The sequence below is a fragment of the Chiloscyllium plagiosum genome, chromosome 29 (genome assembly GCF_004010195.1).
Source record: "Chiloscyllium plagiosum isolate BGI_BamShark_2017 chromosome 29, ASM401019v2, whole genome shotgun sequence".
NCBI lineage: Eukaryota > Metazoa > Chordata > Chondrichthyes > Orectolobiformes > Hemiscylliidae > Chiloscyllium > Chiloscyllium plagiosum.
The window spans coordinates 5581442-5607001 of NC_057738.1; the positions used below are offsets into that span (position 1 = coordinate 5581442).

At 41.4% G+C, this 25560-nt stretch overlaps 1 protein-coding gene across 2 annotated transcripts in view; it reads right to left on the reverse strand.

Moving 5' to 3' along the window:
* The window catches only part of LOC122564342 (protein Jumonji-like), a 438171-nt gene that overhangs the window by 66532 nt on the left and 346079 nt on the right, over positions 1-25560 (reverse strand). For both annotated transcript variants that reach the window (XM_043719074.1, XM_043719075.1), the window contains one exon: positions 7862-8888. In XM_043719074.1, the coding sequence (XP_043575009.1) occupies positions 7862-8888 (1027 nt within the window). The remainder of the gene's footprint in view (positions 1-7861; positions 8889-25560) is intronic.

Sequence of the window (25560 nt, forward strand, 5' to 3'; positions counted from 1 at the left end):
AAAGAAAGTTCCAGCCGAGTCAGCCTTTTCTTATTACTCAAACCCTCCAGTCCTGGCAACATCTTGGAAAATCTTTTCTGAATCCTCTCCGATTTAACAATGTCCTTGTTTGGCAGGACCACCAGAACTGTACATAATACTCCAAAAGTTAACAAAAACTCAACACATTAAATATTATTCATGGCCTGACGCTAGCCTAAGAATTGATCAAGATCTGGTATTTAGGGGGATCTGTACCACTGGATGCATATACATTGAAAATTTAGCAGTATGAAGTAATTTTTATTTCATATGGACATTAAACACAAGCGCAAATCAAGTGTTACAATCTGTATCGAATTTAAAGCAGATTGAGACTTCATGCTGTAACTTCAAGGCTGTATTTCACAGAATAACATAGGAACCGCTCACTGTGCAGTAATTCTACAGCTGTAATTTAAACACACATATTGTCAGGGAACAAACTGGATAGTAAAGCTCTTAAAATATGTCTTTAATGCTTGTAAAAGATTTTAGAAAAAAAACTAAGACAAACAAATTGTTGAACTTGAAATAGTGAAATTGTTGCAGCTTTCATAACATAGCGGTAGCATACTTACTTAGTGGCAAACGCACTACCAGCCATTAATCAGTCATCACTGGAACATAACTGTAAATTGAGAAAGTTGAGCAAACTAGATTGCATTTCCAGAGAACTGTGGCAGATCTAAGAGGCCAAAATCCCCCCTTTGTGTTGTATACTTATATACAAGAGTGTGAAAATTAAGCAGCAACTCCACAAGGGTCTTGGACCTCTGTGAAACAAAGCAAGCTTATTAACCAGATTGAAAAATCATTATTCTGTGTAGAATCTGAACCTCAAAACATGAATACAATGTCAAATCAAATAAAGGAACATAATACATAGGCCAAAAATAAATGAATGTTCGGACGTGGCTTCTTCACTAGATAGCCAGTGGACAGGATCATAGGATGCAGAATTAATAATCAAAGGTCAAAGTGTCATACAACTGATGTGATACATTGAACAAACCTAGATGGCTGTTAAGTTTTTAATCTCTTAGAATGGGGTTGCAGGTTTTGATTAATTAATTCACACACAGGCGCACATACACACACTTTTACACACTATTTCACACATTCCTCCCCACCCTCCGTCTCTCACAGGTATATATTCAGTCACACTTGTGTATACACTCTATCAAGCACACGCGCACATTCAGATACTCCCATACACATATAAGTCTATGGGGTGAATTTGTATTTTTCAGATACATTGTATTTTGTTCAAAAAGCACCTAATCCGGTGCGAGGGCGGTGGGGGGGAACGAGAGAGAGATAGCAAGTGTGAGAGAGAGCGAGACAGTAAGTGCAAGACGAGAGAGAGTGAGAGAGACAGCAAGTGCAAGAGAGAGAGACACAGACAGAGACAGAGAGAGCACACGCACGCGACAGAGAAACAAAAAGACAGAGCAAGAGCACGAGAGAGAGAGCAAGCAAGAGTGCTAGAAAGAGTGTGAGAATGCCAGAGAGAGAGCACACGCCAGAGACAGCACGAGTGCCACAACACCAGGGAGAGCGCGAGCGAGCCTGCAAGAGAGACAGGGGCAGAGAGAGAGAGCAAGAGACAGAAGCAACAAGAGAGAGAGTGCCAGCGAGCAAGTGAACACGAACGAGAGAGCACCAGAGAGAATGACAGTGAGAGAGAGAATGATGGGGACGAAGAGAGAAGGATACAGAGGGAGGATAAATGGCACACAGGAAAAAAGGGATGGGGACACAAAGGTGATGCACATAGAGAGAGGGAGGAGAGGCAAAAGAGGGAAACAGAATAACTGACGTAGAGATTCATGCAAGGACAGCGTATGAGAAACGGGGGGGGGAGAAGAGGATGAACAGCACCCAAGGACAAAGCAACTGATGTAGAAATAAATACACATCTGATCAGATAGAAATGGGTCTTACAATATTGCATGCTTCCAGACAGGAAATAGTAGAGGCTCTGATCGCAAACTTTCAAACACTTGTGCATGCTGTGCAACATCAACCAATCCACAAATGCACCATGCAGTTAAATACTTTAAAATGGCCTACTGAACCCATTTGGAAGTCAAGTTAGTTAAAACAGCTGAATGTCAGATGAAATTTCATGCATATAAATCGATAGACAATACATTGTCTGGAACATTAGTAAGTGCCATATATTGAAGTATTACAAAGGTATACACAGAAGACAAATAGGAAGTCAGATATACAAGTCTAAAATGACAATTTAGAAACTACGTAATGTACGCTGGATACTCAATCTTATCAAGCAGCCACAGAAAACAAAGACAATTAAATCAATGATAAATGATTGCTTAGGACGCAGCAGGTTTAGAAGGTGCTGTCTGTAAAGGGTTCCTAAGAGTTTTAAATTTGTTTTGAGAGTACACTGCGGTCACAGTGGTGGATGGGGTGCCAATCAAGCAGGTTGTTCTGATCTGAGTGGCACTGAGCTTCACGTTAGGGCAGCATGGTGACTCAGTGGTTAGCACTGCTGCCTCACAGCACCTGGAACCCAGTTTCAATTCCACCCTCAGGAGACTGCGTGTGTGGACTTTGCACATTCTACCTGTGTCTGCATGGGTTTCCATCAGGTGCTCCGGCTTTCTCCCACAGTCCAAAGATGTACAAGTTAGGTGGATTGACCATACTAAATTACCCATCGTATTCAGGGATGCGTAGGTTAGATGTGTCAGCCATGGAAGATGCAGGGACACAGGGACAGTGTAGGCGTATCCTCTTCAGAGGATTGGTGTGGACTTGTTGGGCTGAATGACCTGTTCTCACACTGTAGGGATTATAAATTAGTCCTGTTGAATTACACTCATCTAAGCAAATGAAAAGTATTCTATCAAACTTTTGATTGACTTACAGTTGACACTACAGCTTCAAATCATCAGCTAGTTAGTCACTACAAAATTTGCAAGTTCTGACCTGTCTTTTAATTCATTCATGGGATACGTGCGTCATTGATTGGGCTACCAATGATTGTTGATCCCTCATTGGCCTTGATAATGTAGTGGTGAATTGCTGTCTTGAACTCATGCAGAAAATTTGTTTAGGTGCACCCATAAGGCTTTGGGAACTGAGTTCCAAAACAATGATGAAACGTTAAACATTTCCATAGTGGCTTGGAAGAAAACTTGCAGCTGATGATATTTCCATCCTTGTCCTTCTAGATGGTAATGGACAAGGGTTTGGAAGGTAGTGCCTAAGGAGCCTTGGTGAATTCTGCATTGTGTCTTATTGATGGTATTCATTGCTACAATATCTATACAGCATTTCTGGTTAAGATTTTTGCCAATGGTAGCCCCCTAGGAACATTACACAAGCACTGATGTATGCGGACACGATCTGTCTCATTACTACATTTTCTACTTCATTGTCCAAGGAGTCACAAATGACACTGAACACAGGTACTACAATTAAAGCAAGCATCCCCATTTTTGGCCTTCTGATGGAGGGAAAGTCTTTGGTAAATCAGCTCAAGACAACTGAACCTAGAACACTACAGCATCCTCAGGATTTCCTGTAATGATGTCCTCAGATTTGATACTTGACCTCTAATGACACCAACCAGTGGATATTCACCCCTCCCTGATTCTTACTGACTCAGTTTTACTAGGGGTCCCAGATCCCACACTTTTAAATGTTGCCTTGACATCAGGGGATATCACTCTTACATCATCTCCAGAATTCAGCAGTTCGATCCATGTTTAGATCAAGGCTGTATTGTGGTCGAGAACCCAGATTGTGCATCAGTGAGCTGATTATTGTTGGGCAAGTGCTAGTTGAAAGCACTTTGATTATGCCTTACATAATTTTGCTATTTATCAAGAGTAAACTGAGAGGCACAAATTGGCCATTTTGGATATCTTGCTTGGTATGTTCAGGACATACCCGGGCAATTTTCTACGTTTTTGGGCAGATGCCTGTCTTTAGGACACACACATGCATTTTGTTTTACAATGTTAGGTAGATGAGTGGCTTACTTAGAGGCAGGACTAATTCTGGAGCAAAGGTTTTCAACATTATAATCAGGATAATATCAGGGCCCATAGTCTCTGCTTTATTACCTGATTCTTGAGGTAATGTTGAGCTAGTCAATTGGCTGAAAACTGTCAATCTTCATCATTGCAAAGGTGGCAGAGACAGATCATCCACTTTGAACATCTGGCTGAAGACAGTTGTAATTGCCTTGCCTTGCCTTTTGCAGAAGGAGTTCAACTAAGAAGCTACCAGGGTGCAGAATTTCACTAATGTGGGAGACTAGAGAAACTGGTGCACATTTCTTCAAATCAAAGACTTTTGTAAAGAAATGTATTTAAAATGATTGATCAAATTAAGATTGGGAAAAATTACTTCCACTAATTAGTGAATAGCTAATGAACTTAATTCTAACATATAGAACATTTATTTTCAGAGCATGAGAAACTCTAACAACAAGTGAAAACAGAATACAAAACAGTCTTTAAAAAGGAAACACAGGAACAGAAAATAGCTGCAGAAATAGACTATTCAGCCCCTCGAGTCTGCACCACCATTCAGTTCGATCATGGCTTATCATGCATTCTCAATACCCCTTGATCCCTTTAGCTGCAAGGACCAAGTCCAGCTCTCTCTTGAACATATCTAATGAACTGGCCCCAAAAACTTCCTGTAGGAGAGAATTCCACAGGTTCATAACTCTGAGTGAAGAATTTTTTTCCTCATCTCAGTTCTGGATGGCTTGCCCCTTATTCTTAGACTGTGACTCCTAGTTCTGGAATTCCCAAACATCAGCAACATTCTTAGCAAGTTTTGAGAAGATTTGTAGCCCAAGTTGAGGTCCTGAATGTACATTTGCTCGCTGAGCGGGAAGATTCATTTCCAGACGTTTCATCACTCTACTAGGTAACATCTTCAGTGGGCCTTGGGTGAAGCACTGCTGATAAGTCCTTCTTTCTATTTATATGTTTGGAGCTCTTGGAGTTGGTCATGTCATTTCCTGTGGTGGAGTCACTTCCTTTTTTTTCCACCCTCGGGGGTAGTAGATGGGGTCTAACTCAATGTGTTTGTTGATCGAGTTCTGGTTGGAATGCCATGCTTCTAGGAATTCTTGTGCGTGTCGAGAAGCATGACATTCCAACCGGAACTCTATCACAGGAAATGGCTGGAGGCCCACTGAAGAGGTTACCTAGTAAGGTGACCAAACGTCTGGAACTGAACCTTTCAGCTCAGCGAGCAAACCTACATCCAGATCAGCAACATTTTTCCTGCATCTAGCCTGTTCAGTCCCATCAAGATCTCATATGTTTCTATGAGATCATCCCTCATTCTTCTAAATTTCAGTAAATACAAGCCCAGTCAATCCAATATTGCCTCATAAGTCGACCCTGTCATCCCAGGAATCAGTCTGGTGAAGCTCTGCTAGACTCCCTCAATAACAAGAAGGTCTTTCCTCAGAGTAGGAGACCAAAACAGCACATAATATTAAAGGCGTGGCCTCACGAAAGCCCTGTATAAATGCAGCAAGACACCCTTAACTCTTGATACTCAAATCCTCTCGCTATGAGGGCCAGCATGCCATTAGCTTTCCTCACTGCCTGCTGCAACTGAATGCCAATCTCACATTGAAAAAAATGGAAGAAATCGCCTGTCAAGGAGGGAGAGGAATGGAGCAAAGTAGACAGTTCTTTCAGGGAACCAAAACAGGCCAAATGGCACCTCATTACGCTATTTTAAAATCTACAAAAAAAGGTTAATAGAAGCGACACATATTTGTCTCGGAAAGCACACACTGAAGGTGACATGCAAACTGTGAAGTAAGTGAAACCAGACATTTGATCACATCATACCAGTACAAAAGTAATAGAATTATTAAAGTAAAGCAAGATTCATACAGGTCCCAATCAGATTTCATCCAAATTTTGAAGTAAATATTCAGTGTGCTCCAGCAAAGGTTTGGCACCTTGATTAGATTGAGGTTGTTGACATAAAATATGCCAAATGCAAATAACTGAATATCGCAGCTCTGGTTGTGCATTTTAATGGCCATCAGCAGGTGCAGTTTTAAAACTACATTTTGTACAAAACAGTTTGGAATTTGAGGCTTAATTAAAGAAACCAAAGTTCTAAACAAAGTTGCCTTGGGCTATATCTAAATAAAGCTACAAATGTGCATTATACATAGGTACACAATAAAAGATTGGATGGCCACAGTATAGCAGAGTACTAAACATTAAATTAGATCATGCTGTCCGTTTCTGCAGGATCTCTACTTTTCCCACACTTGATTTTCCCAGCAACTAATAGTCACCCTGGTACATTCCCTGCCTCCTCATAAATATCAGGCTCTAGTCTCTAGAGCAAAAAAAGAGAGGATACGCTGCATGTTTTAAAAATACTGTGTGGAAGAGTTTCAAACTAGGGGATATATATATATTTATGGTCATTAATATATCCAAGAAAAGCATCTTTACCTAGACTGAGGAAGAATGTGGAAATTGCTGTACATGCAGTGAGTGAGGTAAAACACATCGGGGCTGAAGGCTAAATTATTCAAAGTGAGTTGGTTCAGACTTCTTACTAGGATAGCTCATTAGTTCCAAGAGAAACTATTTACTTAAAACAGCAAAAGACAGATTCTGCACTAGCAAATACTGTGGTAATCAGTTTGATTCTCTTGCAGCTGTTAAGAAAATGAAAATAAAAAAGAAAAGAATGGATTGAACCTTGCAGAAATGTTGTTAAAAGCAAATTCAGGCAACATAATTCAAAATGTTACATAGAGGTGGCCTGAAATAATTGTCTAATGGACACATTGCACTGAATTGTTAAACGGAATGTTAAGAATAGTTAAGATTTTCTGCTTAATTACAGGAAAATGTTGTGCTTGATCCTATGACATTAAATCCAAACATTCAGTGCTCCTTTCCATGAAGTTGGGATTCCTTTAAGTGGCATAGCTACATATTTTACAAATCTGCTGCAAAATCTGAAGTTATTCTGTTGCGTTTTTCTACATCACTTGACATCAATTTAGAAGACAAAACAAAACTGGACCAAGGAACAACACAAAATGAATCTCAATATACTCAAATTGCTTTATAATTTTGCAGGTAGCAGTGAAGCTACAGTTGTTGGTGTTAACCCCCAAAAAAGTTGCCCACAAAGATCCAGCAATCTTTGTGCTGGAGATTTCTCTGTTCATGACATTAAACTGAATCTAGCGCAAAGTCAAAGGCAATTCCAGGCATATAACAGTGATATCATCAAGCAGGGGATGCGAAAAACCATATCAAAGAATTCTCTCAAAAAGCAACTTAAGTAAATACACTGATTATCCCTTCATACATCATAACTTTTAAACAGAGCAACAGAACCTGCAAGATTAAAAAGTAAAATTAAAAATGGAATTATCAATAAAAAGTTCACATTGCATAAATATAAAACTGGTCACAGGACTATAGAGATTGTTTAGAGACAACTATAGGTTTTTCTACAACTAAAAAAAAATTAGAATTCAACTATGTAACATTTTCAGGGGGGCTAAAACAATGGTCTCAACAGGTCATTAGTTATTAAAGTCTGAGGTTGGAAGGGATGTCATTGATGCATCCTGTGGCACATTATGAATCACTAATACAAACACCTGGATTTCTTTATCTCCACATGTGGAGAACAAAAATTACTTTAGTTTTGCAGTTAACATGACAAACACCTACAATTCTGCTATTATTACAAACAAAATTAAAATGATATATTGCTCATATATATGAAAATCATTTCATGTAAAACTGGTGATATGGATAATATATAGTAATAGATGGCTTACCTATGAGTGGGGGCTCATCTATAGTAATGCCCTGAGATCTAAGGTGTTTCTTGATACAAGCTAGTCGTTGTACATTGGGTCCCCAGCGTCTACCCAGTTTATGCACATGCTGAATCTGAGTCACAAACCGCATTTCATCATTCAATTTGCACTCGGGTCTCCAGTCAGAGGGAGGGATCACCCGGCACATGCCATACTTCTCCGTCTGAGTTCGGACAGATTCCACATAAACTAATGGGTCATGAAACTCCTTCTGTGTAGGCCTGAGAACAGGAATTTCTCCAACCAGTGCCATGCCAACCTTGGTGCCTTTCTCCTGTTTTACTGAAGAGTCTTGTGGCTTGTGCAAGGACTCTGTAGCTGAGGTAGAACTATTTTCACTGGAGGCACTTTCCAATTTGCTCTGTGCTTGTTTGCTTGGGGTGTTCTTACCTAAGGATGCCTTCCTAAGCCTCTGTCTTTCACTGTTTTTTACTGGTGTTTCATACTTTATTCGTCCATTAGGTAGGGATTTTTCTTTTGTATTTGCTTTATTATCTTTAGCTCCTGCTGTACATGTGTTAGCTTTCACTCTTTTTGAAGGTGACTGTGGTTTCACTATATGGTTGACCTCCTCATGCCTCCTCTTGGAGGTCCGCAGTCCTTCTTTAAATTCTCTGACTTCAACTTTAGCAGATGTTTTCCCATTCATCTTTCCATTTAATTTAACACAACTAAGGGCAGCACCATTTGAGTTTGAATGGGATGTTCCATTGGATAGCACCTGTTTTCTTGATTTTGCATTGCTGCTTTCGGTTTTCCCTGAGATTGTATGGTTAACAGCTACACTGGAATTGACATGGTTCAGTTTGGTTTCCTTAACCGGTTCTTTCTTGGCTTTGGTGTATGTAACATTTCCTTTTGTCACCGTTGCAGTGTACTTCACAGGTTTGGCCGGTGATGGTCTGACCTCCCTAGTCTTTTTGGCACTAGATGCAGTTGCGCCTAACGATGGGGTTTGGGCAATACCATTCAACCCCTTTGAAACCTGAAACAGAACAAAGAAGTAATTAACATAATCATCTCTCAAATGATATAAAAACCTGTCTGACAGTAACTAAACATGTACCTTAGAAGTGACCATTTCCATAGTGCCTGATCATACCTTCAAGAGGTACAATACTGCAAATGCAGTCACTGCTACCTAGACAAACACCAGTCATTTTGAACACAGCAAAACCCCATAAGGGGCACATCTAATTTTGATAGCGTGTTGGCCAAGGGAACAATCTTGGTTCGGATATCAGGAGAATTCCTAACTTATCTTTGAGCTTTGCCACTGGATGTTACAAGTTCAAAAGGAGGCGGAGTTACTTCATAAGGGCAGTGCACTGCATAATGCTGCATTTCTCCAGTATGGACTAGCAGAATAAGCCTAGATTTTGAATACATATCCTGCAGAGATATTTAAACTCTCAATCTTCTGAGACAACAATACTATAAGTGAGTCAAGCAGATATATATTAACAGGGAGATAAAAATAGAGACCTTTTGTTTTTATAAACAGAGAAAAAGTATATATAAACTATGTTCAGTATTAAAACATTTATTTTAAATTTATTTTCATTTTTCATGATTAAAATCTAAACCATTTTGGTTTATGGTGGGATTGAGATTAAGAGAGTGGCTCGGTGGCGGTACTTTTCCAGACTCATTGTACAAGCATAACCAACATTTTAAAATGAAAATGTGACTAGCCATGTGTATTGTATATACCAAGTTTTTCTCTCCTGTAGAATGTGGTTTACTACCTGCACAACATCTCATACTGTCTACACACACTTACATCCAAGATCTGTTGCATAATGTCACCTCAAGACTATATCTCTTCTCAGTTCTGTTTTATACTCGAATGGCAGCAATAAACAGTAGTTGAATAACCATGCAATTCTGTCTTCCCTTACAATTAAAATCCCAACAAAGTAAGCTATATTACCATGTTTTCAAATGATGATAAAAATGCAACATCCAACTTGGTTTTTCTGTCCCTAGAAAATGGCTTTGATGGCACAATTCAATTCTGCAAATCCAGCAATTAACTATATCATTCAGACCTAAAGGTGTCCAGGTTTGCGTACAGTTCAACCCAGACTACCTTTCTCTGTAAGAGCAATGGTAATATGGATTCTACAAATAAATTCAGTGCTATTAAGTCAGGCTGAGGGAAGGACAGAAAAAATGTCCTAAGTGCTCATTCCTAAATAATGCATAGTTTATTCTTGTGGGGATTACAGACAGGCTTTACTGAACACTGGACAGACTGAGACTTTTGGGAAGAATCAGCCAACTGTGAAGAAAAGAATCAGAGCAAGGGAACTACATCTTTTAAAATAGAGGATGTAAGCAATGGAAGGTCTCACAATAATTACATTTTGAGAACAGAAAGCAAAGGCTAAAAACATAATACTGACAATCTAAATTCTATCAGGATGGTTTGTACTGGCATTGAAGCTTATGATTGTTAGACACAATGGAGCGATGGGAGAAGGCAGAGAAGAGGGTAAAGTACCAAAACATTTTATGATACTAACATCAGCATGTCATACAAAGGTATAATGAGTGGCTACATGGGTAGCTCAAATAAAAGATTCTCCAGTACCAACTGTAACATCATTAGCAAGACAGCCCCACTTTCTAGAGTCATAGTCTGAGAAATGTACAGCACGGAAACAGACCCTTCGGTCCAACTCACCCATGCCGACTAGATGTCCTAAATAAATCTAGTCCCATTTGCCAGCAGTTGGCCCATATCCCTCTAAACCCTCCCTATTCACATATCCATCCACATTCCTTTTAAAATGCTGTAAATTGTAGCAGCCTCCACTATTTCCTCTAGCAGCAGTTCATTTCATGCACCACCACCCTTTGCATGAAAAAGTTACCCCTTAGCTCCCTTTTAAACCTTTCCCCCCTCACCTTAATCCTAGTTCCTCTACTTCTGGACTCCCCCACCCCAGCGAAAAGACCTTGTCGATTTACACTAACCATTCTTCATGGTTTTATAAACCTCTAGAATGTCATCCCTCAGCCTCAGGCATTCCAGGGAAAACAGCCCCAGCCTGTTCAGCCTCTCCCTGTAGCTCAAATCCTCCAACCCTGGCAACATCCTTGTAAATCTTTTCTGAACCCTTTCAAGTTTCACAACATCTTTCCAATAGGAAGGAGACCAGAATTGCACGCAATATTCCAACAGTGGCCTAACCAATGTCCAGTACAGCCGCAACATGACCTCCCAACTCCTGTACTCAATACTCAGACCAATAAAGGAAAGCATACCAAACGTCTTCTTCACTATTCTATCTACCATCGATTCCACTTCCAAGGAGCGATGACCTGCACTCCAAGGTCTCTCTGTTCAGCAACACTCCCCAGGACCTTACCATTAAATGTATAAGTCCTGCCCTGATTTGTCTTTCCAAATTGTAGCACTTCACATTTATCTAAATTAAACTCCATCTGCCACTACTCAGCCCACTGGCCCATCTGATCATGATCCCATTGTAATCTGAGATAACCTTCTTCACTGTGCACTAGGGCAGCACGGTGGCTCAGTGGTCAGCACTGCTGCCTCACAGCACCAGGGTCCCAGGTTCGATTCCAGCCTCGGGTGACTGTTTATGTGGGTCATTCTCCCTGTGTTTGTGTGGGTTTCCTCCGGGTGCTCCTGTTTCCTCCCATAGTCGAAAGATGTGGTCAGGTGAATTGGCCATGCTAAATTGCCTATAGGTTAAGTGCGTTAGTCAGAGGGAAATGAGTCTGGGTGGGTTACTCTTCGGAGGGTCGGTGTGGACTAGTTGGGCCAAAGGGCATATTTCCACATTGTAGGGAATCTAATCTAAACCTCCAATTCTGGTGTCATCTGCAAACTTACTAACTATACTCTTATGTTTACATCCAAATCATTTATATAAATGGCAAAACACAGTGGACCCAGCACCATTGGTCACAGGCCTCCAGTCTGATAAGCAACCCTCCAACATCACCCTTCTGTACTAGGGTAGAATCCCTACAGTGTGGAAGCAGACAATTCGGCCCATCAAGTCCACAGTGACTCTCCAAAGAGTGCCCCACCCAGACCCTATCCCTGTAACCCTGCACTTCCCATGACCAATCTACCTAACCTGCACATCTTTGGACTGTAGGAGAAAACTGGAGCACCAGGAGGAAACCCATGCAGACACAGTGAGAATGTGCGAACTCCACACAGACATTGCCCCAGGGCTGAATCAAACCTGGGTCCCCGGCATTGTGAGGCAACAGTACTAACCGCTGACCCACTATGCCGCCCTTGTGAATTGAAGCAGCAGGAAATACATTTTGCCCAGGAATGCCCTGTAGGTCAAAATCAAGTGGGCGGCATGGTGGCACAGTGGTTAGCACTGCTGCCTCACAGCGCCAGAGACCTGGACTCAATTCCCGCCTCAGGCGACTGACTGTGTGGAGTTTGCACATTCTCCCCGTGTCTGCGTGGGTTTCCTCCGGGTGCTCCGGTTTCCTCCCACAGTCCAAAAATGTGCAGGTTAGGTGAATTGACCATGCTAAATTGTCTGTAGTGTTAGGGGCAGGGGTGAATGCAGGGGAATGGGTCTGGGTGGGTTGCGCTTCGGCGGGTCGGTGTGGACTTGTTGGGCCGAAGGGCCTGTTTCCACACTGTAAGTAATCTAAATCTAAAAGTGGGCGGCATGGTGGCACAGTGGTTAGCACTGCTGCCTCACAGCGCCAGAGACCTGGACTCAATTCCCGCCTCAGGCGACTGACTGTGTGGAGTTTGCACATTCTCCCCGTGTCTGCGTGGGTTTCCTCCAGGTGCTCCGGTTTCCTCCCACAATCCAAAGATGTGTAAGTCAGGTGAATTGGTGATGCTAAATTGCCCGTAGTGTTAGGTGAAGGGGTAAATGCGTGGGTCGGTGTGGACTTGTTGGGCAGAAGGGCCTGTTTCCACACTAAGTAATCTAATCTAAAAGTGTGGTTCAAGCAAGAGGGTGCGGTTACAAATAGGACTACTTTGAAGACTGGCTATATACTGGTTATACACTACAAGACTTCTTTTTAGGACCATTTTGAGCCAACTGTACCATTCGATATTCCAGTAAAGGTTCAGATTTAATGGGGAAAGCACTAAATAACCATACTAGAAGAGCACAACCCGACCTCGAGTTCACATTCTGCAGGTATTCCTGCATTAATCTGAGACCTGCTATGGTTGTAATTCATGAGCACTTAAACTCAATCAAGACTTTGATATGGATACAATGTAATCAAGATGGAGGACGGGACAAAATTCCTCAAATTCCAGAACAGTAATTACTGTTTTATTAGCCGTTGCATTGTCTTGGAACTTTAGTAGAAAAAAACCCAAAACAACGACACTTTAAAAAGAAAAAGCACAGACCACATTGGTCAGTGAGAAAAAGAGAGAAAGAAACCTACACTGCTATCTCACACAGCAGTGAATCTGCACAGCTACTGCCTTTGCTGTTTTGAGTTCTAGTATTTTTGGACAGACTGCGTCTGAGAAACATTAAACAGCAAAAGTCAGAGCTGACCTTGGAGGAACCTGTGTTGGAGAGCTCACAGCATGGCAGCAGATAACTGCATGGCTTTTAAGTGTAACCTTGCTGTTATTTTTCTTTGTAAATCTACAATAGTGAGTAGAGATGTTTCTTTTTGATTCTATGTTTTATTGAGATCTGTCCCTTCATTAAAATTCAAAAATATAAAACATAGGTACTAAACTAGCCTGGACGAGTGTTTTTTTTTAGAACAGTAAGACTGTGCTATTTTCTGGGTCTGCAGACTATTAAGGAACAAAGATAGCCATTAATAGAGTGACGTGCTCTTCCTGTCAGATGAGAGAGATTAGGGCGAGTTTCCATGATTATATCCACAGTGTTTGGTTGTGATCCTGTCAAATCGTACAGATTGGTTGGAGCAGCAATTACAGGCAGTGAGAAATTTACAGGACCTTGGCAATGTGATGGATGACAGTTATTGAGAGGGAGAAAAACCGCAGATACATTTAGGTAAATGGGCTACTTCCAAGAGAGCAGGGCAGGGAAGCAGGTAGTGCAGGAGACTCCTGAGTTATTCCCATCTCAAACAAGTATGCTATTTTGGAGAATGGACTGTCAGGAACGTAGCATGAACAGCCACATTTCTGGTACCAAGACTTGCTCTAATGGGACAAGGGGTACATCAGGTTCCAAGCGATCGATAGTGATCGGGAACTCGCTTAGTCAGAGGCACAAACAGACATTTTGATGGCCGACAGTGAGAAATCAGAATGGTGTGTTGCTTTCCTGGTGCCAAGATCAAGGGTGTCTCAGAGAAAGTGGAGAATATTCTGAAAGGGGAAAAGGAACAGCAGAAGGTCATTGTACACATGGGAACTAATGACATAGGAAGGAAAAAGGATGAGATTCTGAAGAGACAATATAGGAAGTTTGGCATGAATTTAAAAAGGAGGTTCTCAAGGGTAGAAATATCTAAATTACTCCCAGTGCTGTGAGCTAGTGAGGGTAGGAATAGGAAGATGGAGTAGATGACTGTGTGGCTGAGGAGCTGGTGCAGGGGACAAGGATTCACATTTTTGGATCATTCGAATTGCTTCTGGGGTAGAAGTGACCTGTATAAGGAGGACTGATTGCATCTGAATTGAAAGGGAGCTAATATATTGGCAGGGAAATTTGCTAGAGCTGCTTGGGAGGACTTAAACAAGAAAGGTGGAGTTGGGACCCAGGGAGATAGTGAGGAAAAGACATCAATCTGACACTGGTAAAAACAAAGCAGACAACGAGGTAGGACTGAAAAATTAAACTGCACTTATTTCAATGCAAGAGGCCTAACAGGGCAGATGAACTCAGGGCATGGGTGGTAACATGGGACTGGGATATCACAGCAATTTCAGAAACATGGCTCAGGGATGGACAGGACTGGCAGCTTAATGTTCCAGGATGCAAATGCTACAGGAAGGACAGAAAGGGGGCAAAGAGGTGGGGAGTGGCATTTTTAGCTAGGGTTAACATTATGTCTATACTTAGGGAGGATATTCCTCGGAAAATATCGAGGGAAGTTATTTGGGTGGAACTGAAAATAAGAAAGGGATGATCACCTTATTAGAATTGTATTATAGACCCCTAATAGTCAGTGGGAAGTACAGAAACAAATTTGTAAGGAGACCTCAGTTATCTGTAAGAATAACAGGGTGGTTATTGTAGGGGATTTTAAATTTCCAAATATAGACTGGGACTGCCATAGTGTTAAGAGTGTAGATGGAAAGGGATTTGTTAAGTGCGTACAAGAAAATTTTCTGATTCAGTATGTGGATGTACCTACTAGAGAAGGTGCAAAACTTGACCTACTCTTAGGAAATAAGGCAGGGCAGGTGACTGAGATGTCAGTGGGGAAGCACTTTGCGGCCAGCGACCATAATTCTATTAGTTTTAAAATAGTGATGGAAAAGGATAGACACAATCCAAAGTTAAAGTTCTAAATTGGAGGAAAGCCAATTTTGACAGTATCATACAAGAACTTTCAAAAGTTTATTGGGGGCAGATGTTCGCAGGTAAAGGGACAGCAGGAAAATGAGAAGCCCTCAATAATGGGATAACCAGAGTTCAAGAGACAGTATGTTTCTGTTAGGGTGAAAGGAAAGGCGGGAAGGTGTAGAAAATGCTGGATGACTAGAGAAATTGAGGTTCCAATCTTTGAGGAGAAAGTGAGGTCTGCAGATGCTGGAGATCAGAGCTGGAAATGTGTTGCTGGAAAAGCGCAGCAGGTCAGGCAGCATCCAGGGAACAGGAGAATCGACGTTTCGGGCATAAGCCCTTCTTCAGGAATCCTGAAGAAGGGCTTATGCCCGAAACGTCGATTCTCCTGTTCCCTGGATGCTGCCTGACCTGCTGCGCTTTTCCAGCAACACATTTTCAGCTCCAAATTGAGGTTCCAGTCAAGGAAAAGAAGGAAGCATATGTTCGGTACAGACAGCAGAGATTGAGTGAATCCTTAAAACAGTAGAAGCCAGAAGTATACTTAAGAGGGAAATCAGGAGAGCAAAAAAAGGGGACATGAGATAGCTTTGGCAAATAAGGTCAAGGAGATTCCAATGAGATTTTACAAATACATTAAGGGCAAAAGGGCAACTAGGGAGAGAATAAGACCCCTCAAAGATCAGCAAGACAGCCTGTGTGTGGAACTGCAGGAGATGGGGGAAATACGAAACAAGCATTTTGCATCAGTGTATACTGTGAAAAAGAACATGGAAGATATAGAATGTGGGGAAATAGATGGTGACATCTTGAAAAATGTCTATACTACAGAGGTGGTGGCACTGGATGCCTTAAAGTGTATGAAAGTACATAAATCCCCAGTACCTGATCTGATGTACCCTAGAACTCTGTGGGAAGCTAGGGAAATGATTGCTGGGCTCCTTCCTAAGATATTTGGATCACTGATTGTCACAGGTAAGGTGCCAGAAGATTGGACGTTGGCTAACATGGTACCACTATTTAAGAAAGGTGGTGCAAAGAAAAGCCAGGGAACTATAGACCAGTGAGCCTGACATTGATAGTTGGGCAAGATGTTGGAGGGAATCCTGGAACAGGATTTACATGTATTTGGAAAGGCAAGGACTGGTGGAGGGCTGCTTTTCAGACTGGTTACCTGTGACCATTGTGTCACAAGGATCAGTGCTACATTCACTGCTTGTTATCATATAAATGATATGGATGTAAACATAGGAGGCATACTTAATAAGTTTGCAGATGACACCAAAATTGGTGGTGAAGTGGAGAGCAAAGAATGTTACCTCAGAGTACAATAGAACCTTGATCAGATCAGCCAATGAGCTGAGGAGTGGCAGATGAAGTTTAATTTAGATAAATGTGAGGTGCTATAGTTGGAACAGCAAATCAGGACAGAACTTATACATTTAATGGTAAGGTTCTGGGGAGTGTTGCTGAACAAAGAGACCTTGGAGTGCAGGTCCATAGTTCCTTGAAAGTAGAGTCGCAGGTAGATAGAGTAGTGAAGGAGGTGTTTGGTATGCTTTTCTTTATTGGTCAGAGTATTGAGTACAGGAGTTGGGAGGTCATGTTGCAGCTGTACAGGATGTTGGTTGGGCCACTTTTGGAATATTGTGTATGATTCTGGTCTCCCTCCTATTGGAAGGATGTTGTGAAATTTGAAAGAGTTCAGAAAAGATTTACAAGGATGTTGCCAGGGTTGGAGGGTTTGAGCTACAGGGAGAGGCTGAATAGGCTGGAGCTGTTTTCCCTGGTGTGTCAGAGGCGGAGGAGTGACCTTATAGTGGTTTATAAAATCATGAAAAGCATGGATAGGGTGAAAAGATAAGGTCTGGGGTGGGGCAGTCCAGAACTAGAGGGCATAGGTTTAGGGTGAAAAGGGAAAGATTTAAGGGGCAATATTTTCACGCAGAGGGTGGTGCGTGTATGAAATGAGCTAGCAGAGGAAGTGGTGGAGGCTGGTACAATTACAATTACAACACTTAAAATGCACCTGGATGGGTATATGAATAGGAAGAGTTTAGAGGGTCCAGTGCTGGCAAATAGGACTACATTTATTTAGGACATCTGGTCGAGTTGGACTGAAGGGTCTGTTTCGGTACTGAGCCCACCTCAACATCACAGATAATTTACTAATATGCAGAAAAGAAAACAATAACCTCAAATGAGTTCAGCTTTAATCTAAACTACTTGCAAAGACTCCCCTGGCCTGACCTGAGATTAACTAAGTTTAAAATGACCGATTTTCCTTCTTCAACTTTCATAAAGTTATTTTGATGTGAGCTTGCAGTGTGGAACAAGAATAGCTTTGTCCTTTCTACCTCATGAACACAGAAGCTACCTGTGTACTCCTTCCACTAAGTCAACTAGCTCAGAACTCGTGTCAGGGCCAATGAAATACAACATTCTTGCAACTATGCATGATTCAGCTCCATGTACATTTACTCATACCTATAAGACAATGATGGTAGAGGAATCACAGCTACCCATTTTATGAAGAGTGCAGGAAAAAAGAAGCTTGAAATGTTGTGCAAATTGAAACGTGAAGAATTAAAGTATACCACTTCAAGGTTTTGAAACATCATGCACTGGTATCAATGGTCAAGCAGACCAAATTAGAATTCTTCGTTACTATGAAGCTAAGTTATATTGCACTGTGAACGAGACTTAAAACAACCAGGAGACTGGCTTATATTACTGTTTTTGTCAGTACTACCTGCTAACCAAATCAATACAAATCATAGTTCCACTCAAAACAGGTTGTAGTTAAATATAGCACCATTCTACTGAGAAGACCAGATAGTGAAGTAACAAGCTAAAGCATATCTGTTGAAGAATTTGAACTTCTGCACAACTTTGTTCAGGCAATTCACTGAACAACCATTACCACATTGCTATAGATGTTAGAATAAGCTCTTCTTTGTACCTCTGCTTGCTCCATGACAACAGCATATCCCAAAAAAACACAACATCAGTCCTTTTCAAATATTTTCATGAAAAAACTTATCACGTTATAGTAATGGTCTATTCACCCAGCAGATTACTAAGGCACATCGGGTTTGTTGGCAAAAATGATTGAACAGACAATTCTATTCCTCACGCAAGTTTACTGAAGTCACTATAATTGGAAACAATGCTTCTTTAAACATGCAATCAAATACATGTTTCTTGTACATGTAAGTCCTTGGCTGGGCATAAATGATCTCACGGCACTTTTTAGAAAAGAACTGAGAAGCTATCCCTAATATCATGACCAATAGTTATCTCTCTACCAACACCAGGCAGAGATTATCTGATTACTACCACCACCTGCATCCTGCCATCCCCCTGTCAGCCCCCATCCCAAAAATGCTGCTTATGGAAATTTGCTACACACAGATTTCCTGCTATGTTTTCCGCAATACAACACAAGGGCTAACCTCCAAAAGTGTATCATTGATTGTAAAGTGCATTGAAATCATAAATACCAATTCTCTCTTTATTATAGCCAAAGTTAATCTTACTGAATGCTGATATATACCACTTGCACTTAGAGAATAATCTATTCCTGTTATGTGCGATTGATATTACCGAAAAAGACACTTGATTGAAGCTTTCCACTTTGTGCTCATCAGGAAATTTGCAATAATACCAAATTAAGCAACCAGAAGGGGGCTGAACTTGCAGCATGGGTTGGTACCTGGGACTTCAATGTTGTGGCCATTTTGGAGACATGGATAGAGCAGAGACAGGAATGGCTGTTGCAGGTTCCAGATTTTTGATGTTTTAGTAAGAACAGAGAAGGGGGGGAGATGTGGCATTTTTAGTCAAGGACACTATTACGGTGGCAGAAAGGACATTCGATGATGACTCGGATACCGAGGTAGTAGGGGATGAGGTCAGAAACAGGAAATGAGAGGTCACCCTACTGGAAGTTTCTACAGGCCTTCGAGTAGTTCTAGAGCTGTAGAGGAAAGGATAGCAAAGATGATTCTGGACAGGAGCGAGAGTAACAGGGCAGTTGTTATGAAGGACTTTAACTTTCCAATTATTGACTGGAAATACTATAGTTCGAGTACTTTAGATGGATCAGTGTTTGTCCAATGTGCGCAGGAGGGTTTCTTGACACAGTATGTAGACAGGCCAACAAGGGGCAAGGCCACATTGGATTTGGTACTGGGTAATGAACCCAGCCAGGTGATAGATTTGGAGGTAGGTGAGCACTTTAGTGATAGCGATCACAATTCGCTTATGTTTATTTTGCAATGGAAAGGGATAATTATATACCACAGGACAAGAGTTATAGCTGGGGGAAAAGCAATTATGATGCAATTAGGAAAGATTTAGGATGCATAGGATGGGGAAAGAAACTACAGGAGATGGGCACAATTGAAATGTGGAGCTTATTCAAGGAACAGCTACTGTGTGTCTTTGATAAGTATGTACTTGTCAGGCAGAGAGGAAGTGGCTGACCAAGGGAGCCACGGTTCACTAAAGAAGTTGAATTTCTTGCCAAGAGAAGGAATAAGGCTTACGTTAGAATGAGATGTGAAGGCTCAGTTAGGGCACTTGAGAGTTACAAGTTAGCCAGAAAAACCTAAAGAGAGAGCAAAGAAGAGCCAGGAGGGGACATGAGAAGTTGTTGGCAGATAGAATCAAGGAAAACCCTAAAACTTTCCATAGATATATCAGGAATAAAAAAACGACTAGAGTAAGATTAAGACTAATCAAGGACAGTAGTGGAGTCCGAGAAGTTAGGTGAAGCACTAAATGAATATTTTTTCGTCAGTATTCACACTGGAAAAAAACAATGTTGTCAATGAGAATGCTGAGATACAGGCTACTAGACTAGACGAGGTTCACAAGGAGGAGGTGTTAGCAATTCTGGAAAGTGTGAAAATAGATAAGTCCCCTGGGCCAGATGGGATTTATTCAAGGATTCTCTGGGAAGCCAGGGAGGAGACTTTGTCTTTGATCTTTATGTCATCATTGTCTACGGGAATTGTGCCAGAGACTGGGGGATAGCAAATGTCGCCACATTGTTCAAGAGGAAGAGTAGAGACAACCCTGGTAATTTATAGCCCTTTGAGATTTCGTTGTTGTGGTCCAAGTGTTGGAAAAGATAAGATATAGGATTTCTGATCATCTAGAAAGGAATAAGTTGATTAGACTGAGTCAACATGGTTTTGTGAAGGGTAGGTCGTGCCTCACACACCTTATTTAGTTCTTTGAGAAAGTGACCCAACAGGTGGATGAGGGTAAAGTGGCAGATGTCGTGTATATGGATTTCAGTAAGGCATTTAATAAGGTTCCATGGTAGGCTATTTACAAAATACAGAGGCATGGGACTGAAGGTGATTTGGCGGTTTGGATCCGAAATTGGCTGGCTGAAAGAAGCCAGAGGGTGGTGGTTGATGGGAAATGTTCATCCTGGGGTTCAGTTACAGTGGTAGGCCACTGTTGCTTGTCATTTTCATAAATAAACTAGATGAGGGCATAGAAGAATGGGTTAATAAATTTGCAGAGGACACTAAGGTCGGTGGAGTTGTGGATAGTGCCGAAGGATGTTGTAGATTACAGAGGGACACAGATAAGCTGCAGAACTGGGCTGAGATGTGGCAAATGGAGCTTAATATGGAAAAGTGTGAGGTGATTCACTTTGGAAGGAGCAACAGGAATAAGAGTACTGGGCTAACAGTAAGATTCTTGGCAGTGTGGATGAGCAGAGAGATCTCGATGTCCACGTACATAGATCCCTGAAAGTTGCCACCCAGGTTGATAGGGTTGTTAAGAAGGCATATGGTGAGCTAGCTTTTATTGGTAGAGGGATTGAGTTTTGGAGCCACAAGGTCATGTTGCAGCTGTATGAAACTCTGATGCAGCTGCATTTGGAGTATTGCATACAGTTCTGGTCACCACACTATAGGAAGGATGTGGAAGCTTTGTAAATGGTTCAGAGGAGATTTATTAGGATGTGCCTGGTATGGAGAGAAGCTCTTACGAGGAAAGGCTGAGGGACTTGAGGCTGTTTTTGTTAGAGAGAAGGTTGAGAGGTGACTTAATTAAGACATAAGATAATCGCAGCATTAGATAAGGTGGACAGTGAGAGCCTTTTTCCTCAGATGGTGATGAGCAGCATCAGGTGACATAACTTTAAATTGAGGGATCAGAGATATAGGACAGATGTCAGAGGTAGTTTCTTTACTCAGAGAGCAGTATGGGTGTCACACACCCTGCCTGCAACAGTCGTAGACTTGCCAACTTAAATGGTCATTGGATAAACAGATGGATGAAAATGGAACGGATGGGCTTCAGGTTGGTTTCACAGTTCAACAAACATGGAGGGTTGAAGGGCCTGTACTGCACTGTAATGTTCTATGTTGTAAGCATGAACTTCGAATGACAGAACACAACCCAACTTAGACAAACCATGAAACCTACTTAACATGTGATATAATCTGAACTTCACCTTCAGATCATTTCATGAGTTTGCTTTACTTTGAAAATTAGACTATTCATGATGACTCACATTCGTCTGACAAGCTCAGCGCTTCCAATAAACAACTTCACTGCATTTATAAAACTACATATGACAGAGGATTAAATCTTTCCTTCCAATGGTCTTCTTAATTTCTCCTTCAGATCTTATGTTGTACTTACAGATTTAGAAAAAAAATGTACATTGCTCCAACTCATTTATAAATGACCTATGTGAAGTCTGATGAACTATCTGCCTCTGATAGTAATGTTCAAGGTTATAAAACCAGCTACCGTGACTCAGATTTTCATTAACACAAAATATCCATTAGAGAATGAGACTTCAAAAGCTTCTGCCTACATTTCTCCACTGTGGCAAGCCGAGCACAATTGTTCCTTTGAAATGTCTTAAATTCTAAAAACTGAAATAATGTTGAGGAAGGAGAAAGAAAGAAGTAGAGGAGAAGGGGAGCCAAACACTTTCAAAAATCTCCACTGTTCCATCTTCAAAATACAGCTAACCATAATTTACAAACATGGCATGAATCAAATATACTATGTCAGTAATACGGAGTGAAAAGTTCGATTCAAAATGCAGACTGACTATACTTTCATACTTACTAATGAATAACTTGGAATCGTTATATTATGAAACATCGTTCACTGAAGAGAATGTAGACTCAAAAGTGTTATTAAAAGTTACAGAATCAAGGTGTTTTCAAAACATTTGCACATCATTTGCTTATTAAGATGTTGGTAGGTTTATGTATTCATAGCATTTTTTGCTAGTTATTGTAAATTAACAGTTGACTGGTTGCAGTGTGGAAAATAAACTGACATCTCCGTGATATTTTACTAGATTTCAGTTTAGGAACAATGATACAATTTGTTGTTCCCAGCCACACAACTGGAGTCTTCATGCTGCATCCAAAAATAGCAATGGTTAAAATAGGTACATTTTATGAAATGAATACTCATCCATCAATGGACCCTTAAATATTAGTGCAATAATAATTTAGGTGACATAAAGTTCATTATTTAGCAATGATGTCCTTTATGATTATGGATTGAATACAGTTACAAAACAAGTTACAGAAGGACCTCATTATCATTTGGCAGATGAGCACAGTACGTTTGAGCCAATGACATTTGTCCACATACTGCTTTCACATTACTCATGGATTGTAGCATTCATGCTATAGTAGCACTTCCAGTTTAAATAATAAACAAAGACACACTGAAACCAAGGATTAATTATCTATGCATAAACTGATAACACATTGTGGAAAATATATATATTTAAAGCTCAAGTACATAACAGTTCTTCAAGGTAGGTTAAACAGTGAACCTTGTAAGTGTGGAACATGGTGTCCTTTCATGGACAATAATTAACTTTTCCAAAGCAGTCAAGAATATTCAGGTTTCAACAGGAAATTGAAGGTTATCAATGGATTAAGAAACTCTTCTACACCAACACTGCTGTACTCCAATTTTCAACATATGCACAGGGCATTAAGAGCTAGCACTGAGATGAAGATCTATTATTTTTAAAACAGGCTGCACAAAATAACTATGATGTACAAATGGAAATGAAAATCAAACTTTAAATAAGCATTAGTCAAAGACCTTATCCAAAAACAAGTTACAAGGTCAAAGGATGTCATATACAATTTATTATATTTGTTACTTAACAACTGTAATATGCTAACAGTCCTGGACTGATGGAAGTGCAGGCACCATCTCTAAATGACTGACCTCCCACCCTGTGTATCCCAAAATCCCCTTCCCCAGATAATCTGTCCAATATTGTCCTGTATAGGGCAAAGGTAGAACCTGCAAAAACGTTGCAGTAAAAGGTTGTGTGCGTACATACGTGCGCTATTTGGAGACTCACCTCACAAAGGCAGCAGTAGTCTTGATGTTGGTGACCAGTCCGGCTGCCCCGGAGAGGGGCGATTGGAAGGGGTTGGTGGTAGAAGCAGATGGGGATTGGTTGGGCGGGGGGAGGGGGGTTGGACGGGATTGGCAGGCGGGAGGCGGCAGGTTTGGACAGGGTTTGGAGAGGGTAGGTGGGGGGCTGGTGTTGGACGGGATTGGGGGCGTGGGCGGTGTTTGACAGGTTTTTTGGGAGGCGGGCGGGGGAGGGCTGGATTTGGACGGGATTGGGGGGAGGTGTTTGATTTGGGGGGGCCTAACACGTGCTGTGCTGCTGCCTAGTCTCCTGAAACAGGAGCAGGCTTAGCAGAAACATCCGAGCCCCAGAGGAAAGGCATTGAATCGATTAACCGAATAATCAATTATCCGAACAAAATATGCTTGCCCCTCTCGCTCGGATAATCAAGGTTCCTCTGTAACAGCACAGAAAAAAAACAATTCCAAGATCATCGAAAGGAAAGGTTGGGCAATGATAATGATTTAGCAGGACTGACCTAATAAATTTTCCAATCTTAACTTTGTTGTCATCAGCTAACAGATATTCCAAAAAGGTCAACAATTTTCTCATCAGGAGGAAACAAAATAAAACTCATATCCGTCTCACACCTCATGTCATGGGCAGTTACAGAGAACACAGTGTTTCCTGCCTGAGGCCAATGGGCAGATAAAATGCCCTAATAGTCTGCCAGCATCCATTTCTTACTGAACACAGGGAGAAACAGCTGCTTTCCAAATGAAAATTTATGGCAAAATGAGTCAGGAACAAGAACCACAAGATCGCCAACAGTAATAGTGGTCCACCTATGAGCCCCCATCAAAATGGAGCCTCAAATAATAGAGTCATGGAGTCAGAAATGTACAGCATGGAAACAGACCCTTTGGTCCAACCTGTCCATGCTGACCAGATATCCCAACCCAATCTAGTCCCACCTGCCAGCACCCAGCCCATATCCCTACAAACCCTTCCTATTCATACACCCATCCAAATGCCTCTTAAATGTTGTAATTGTACCAGCCTCCACCACATCCTCTGGCAGCTCATTCCATACACGTAACACCACATGTAAGGCCACTTTTATATCTTTCCCCTCTTATCTAAAACCTACGTCCTCTAGTTCTGGACTCTCTGACCCCAGGGAAAAGACTTTGTCTATTTATCCTATCCATGCCCTTCATAATTTTGTAAACCTCTATATAGTCACCCCTCAGCCTCCGACGCTCCAGGGAAAATAGGCGCAGCCTATTCAGCCTCTCCCTGTAGCTCAAATCCTCCAACCCTGGCAACATGTTTGTAAATCTTTTCTGAACCCTTTCAAGTTTCACAACCTCTTTCCAATAGGAAGGAGATCAGAATTGCACGCAATATTCCAACTGTGGCCTACCAATGTCCTGTACAGCCGCAACATGACCTCCCAACTCCTGTACTCAATACTCTGACCAACAAAGGAACGCATAACAAACGCCTTCTTCACTATCCTATCCACCTGCGACTTCACATTCAAGGAACTATGAACCTGCACCCCAAGGTCTCTTTCTTCAGCAACACTCCCTAGGACCTTACCAATAAGTGTATATGTCCTGCTAAGATTTGCTTTCCCAAAATGCAGCACCTCGCATTTATCTGAATTAAACTCCACCTGCCACTTCTCAGCCCATTGGCCCATCTGGTCAAGATCCTGTTGTAATCTGAGATAACCCTCTTCGCTGTCAATTTTGGTGTCATCTGCAAACCTACTAACTGTACCT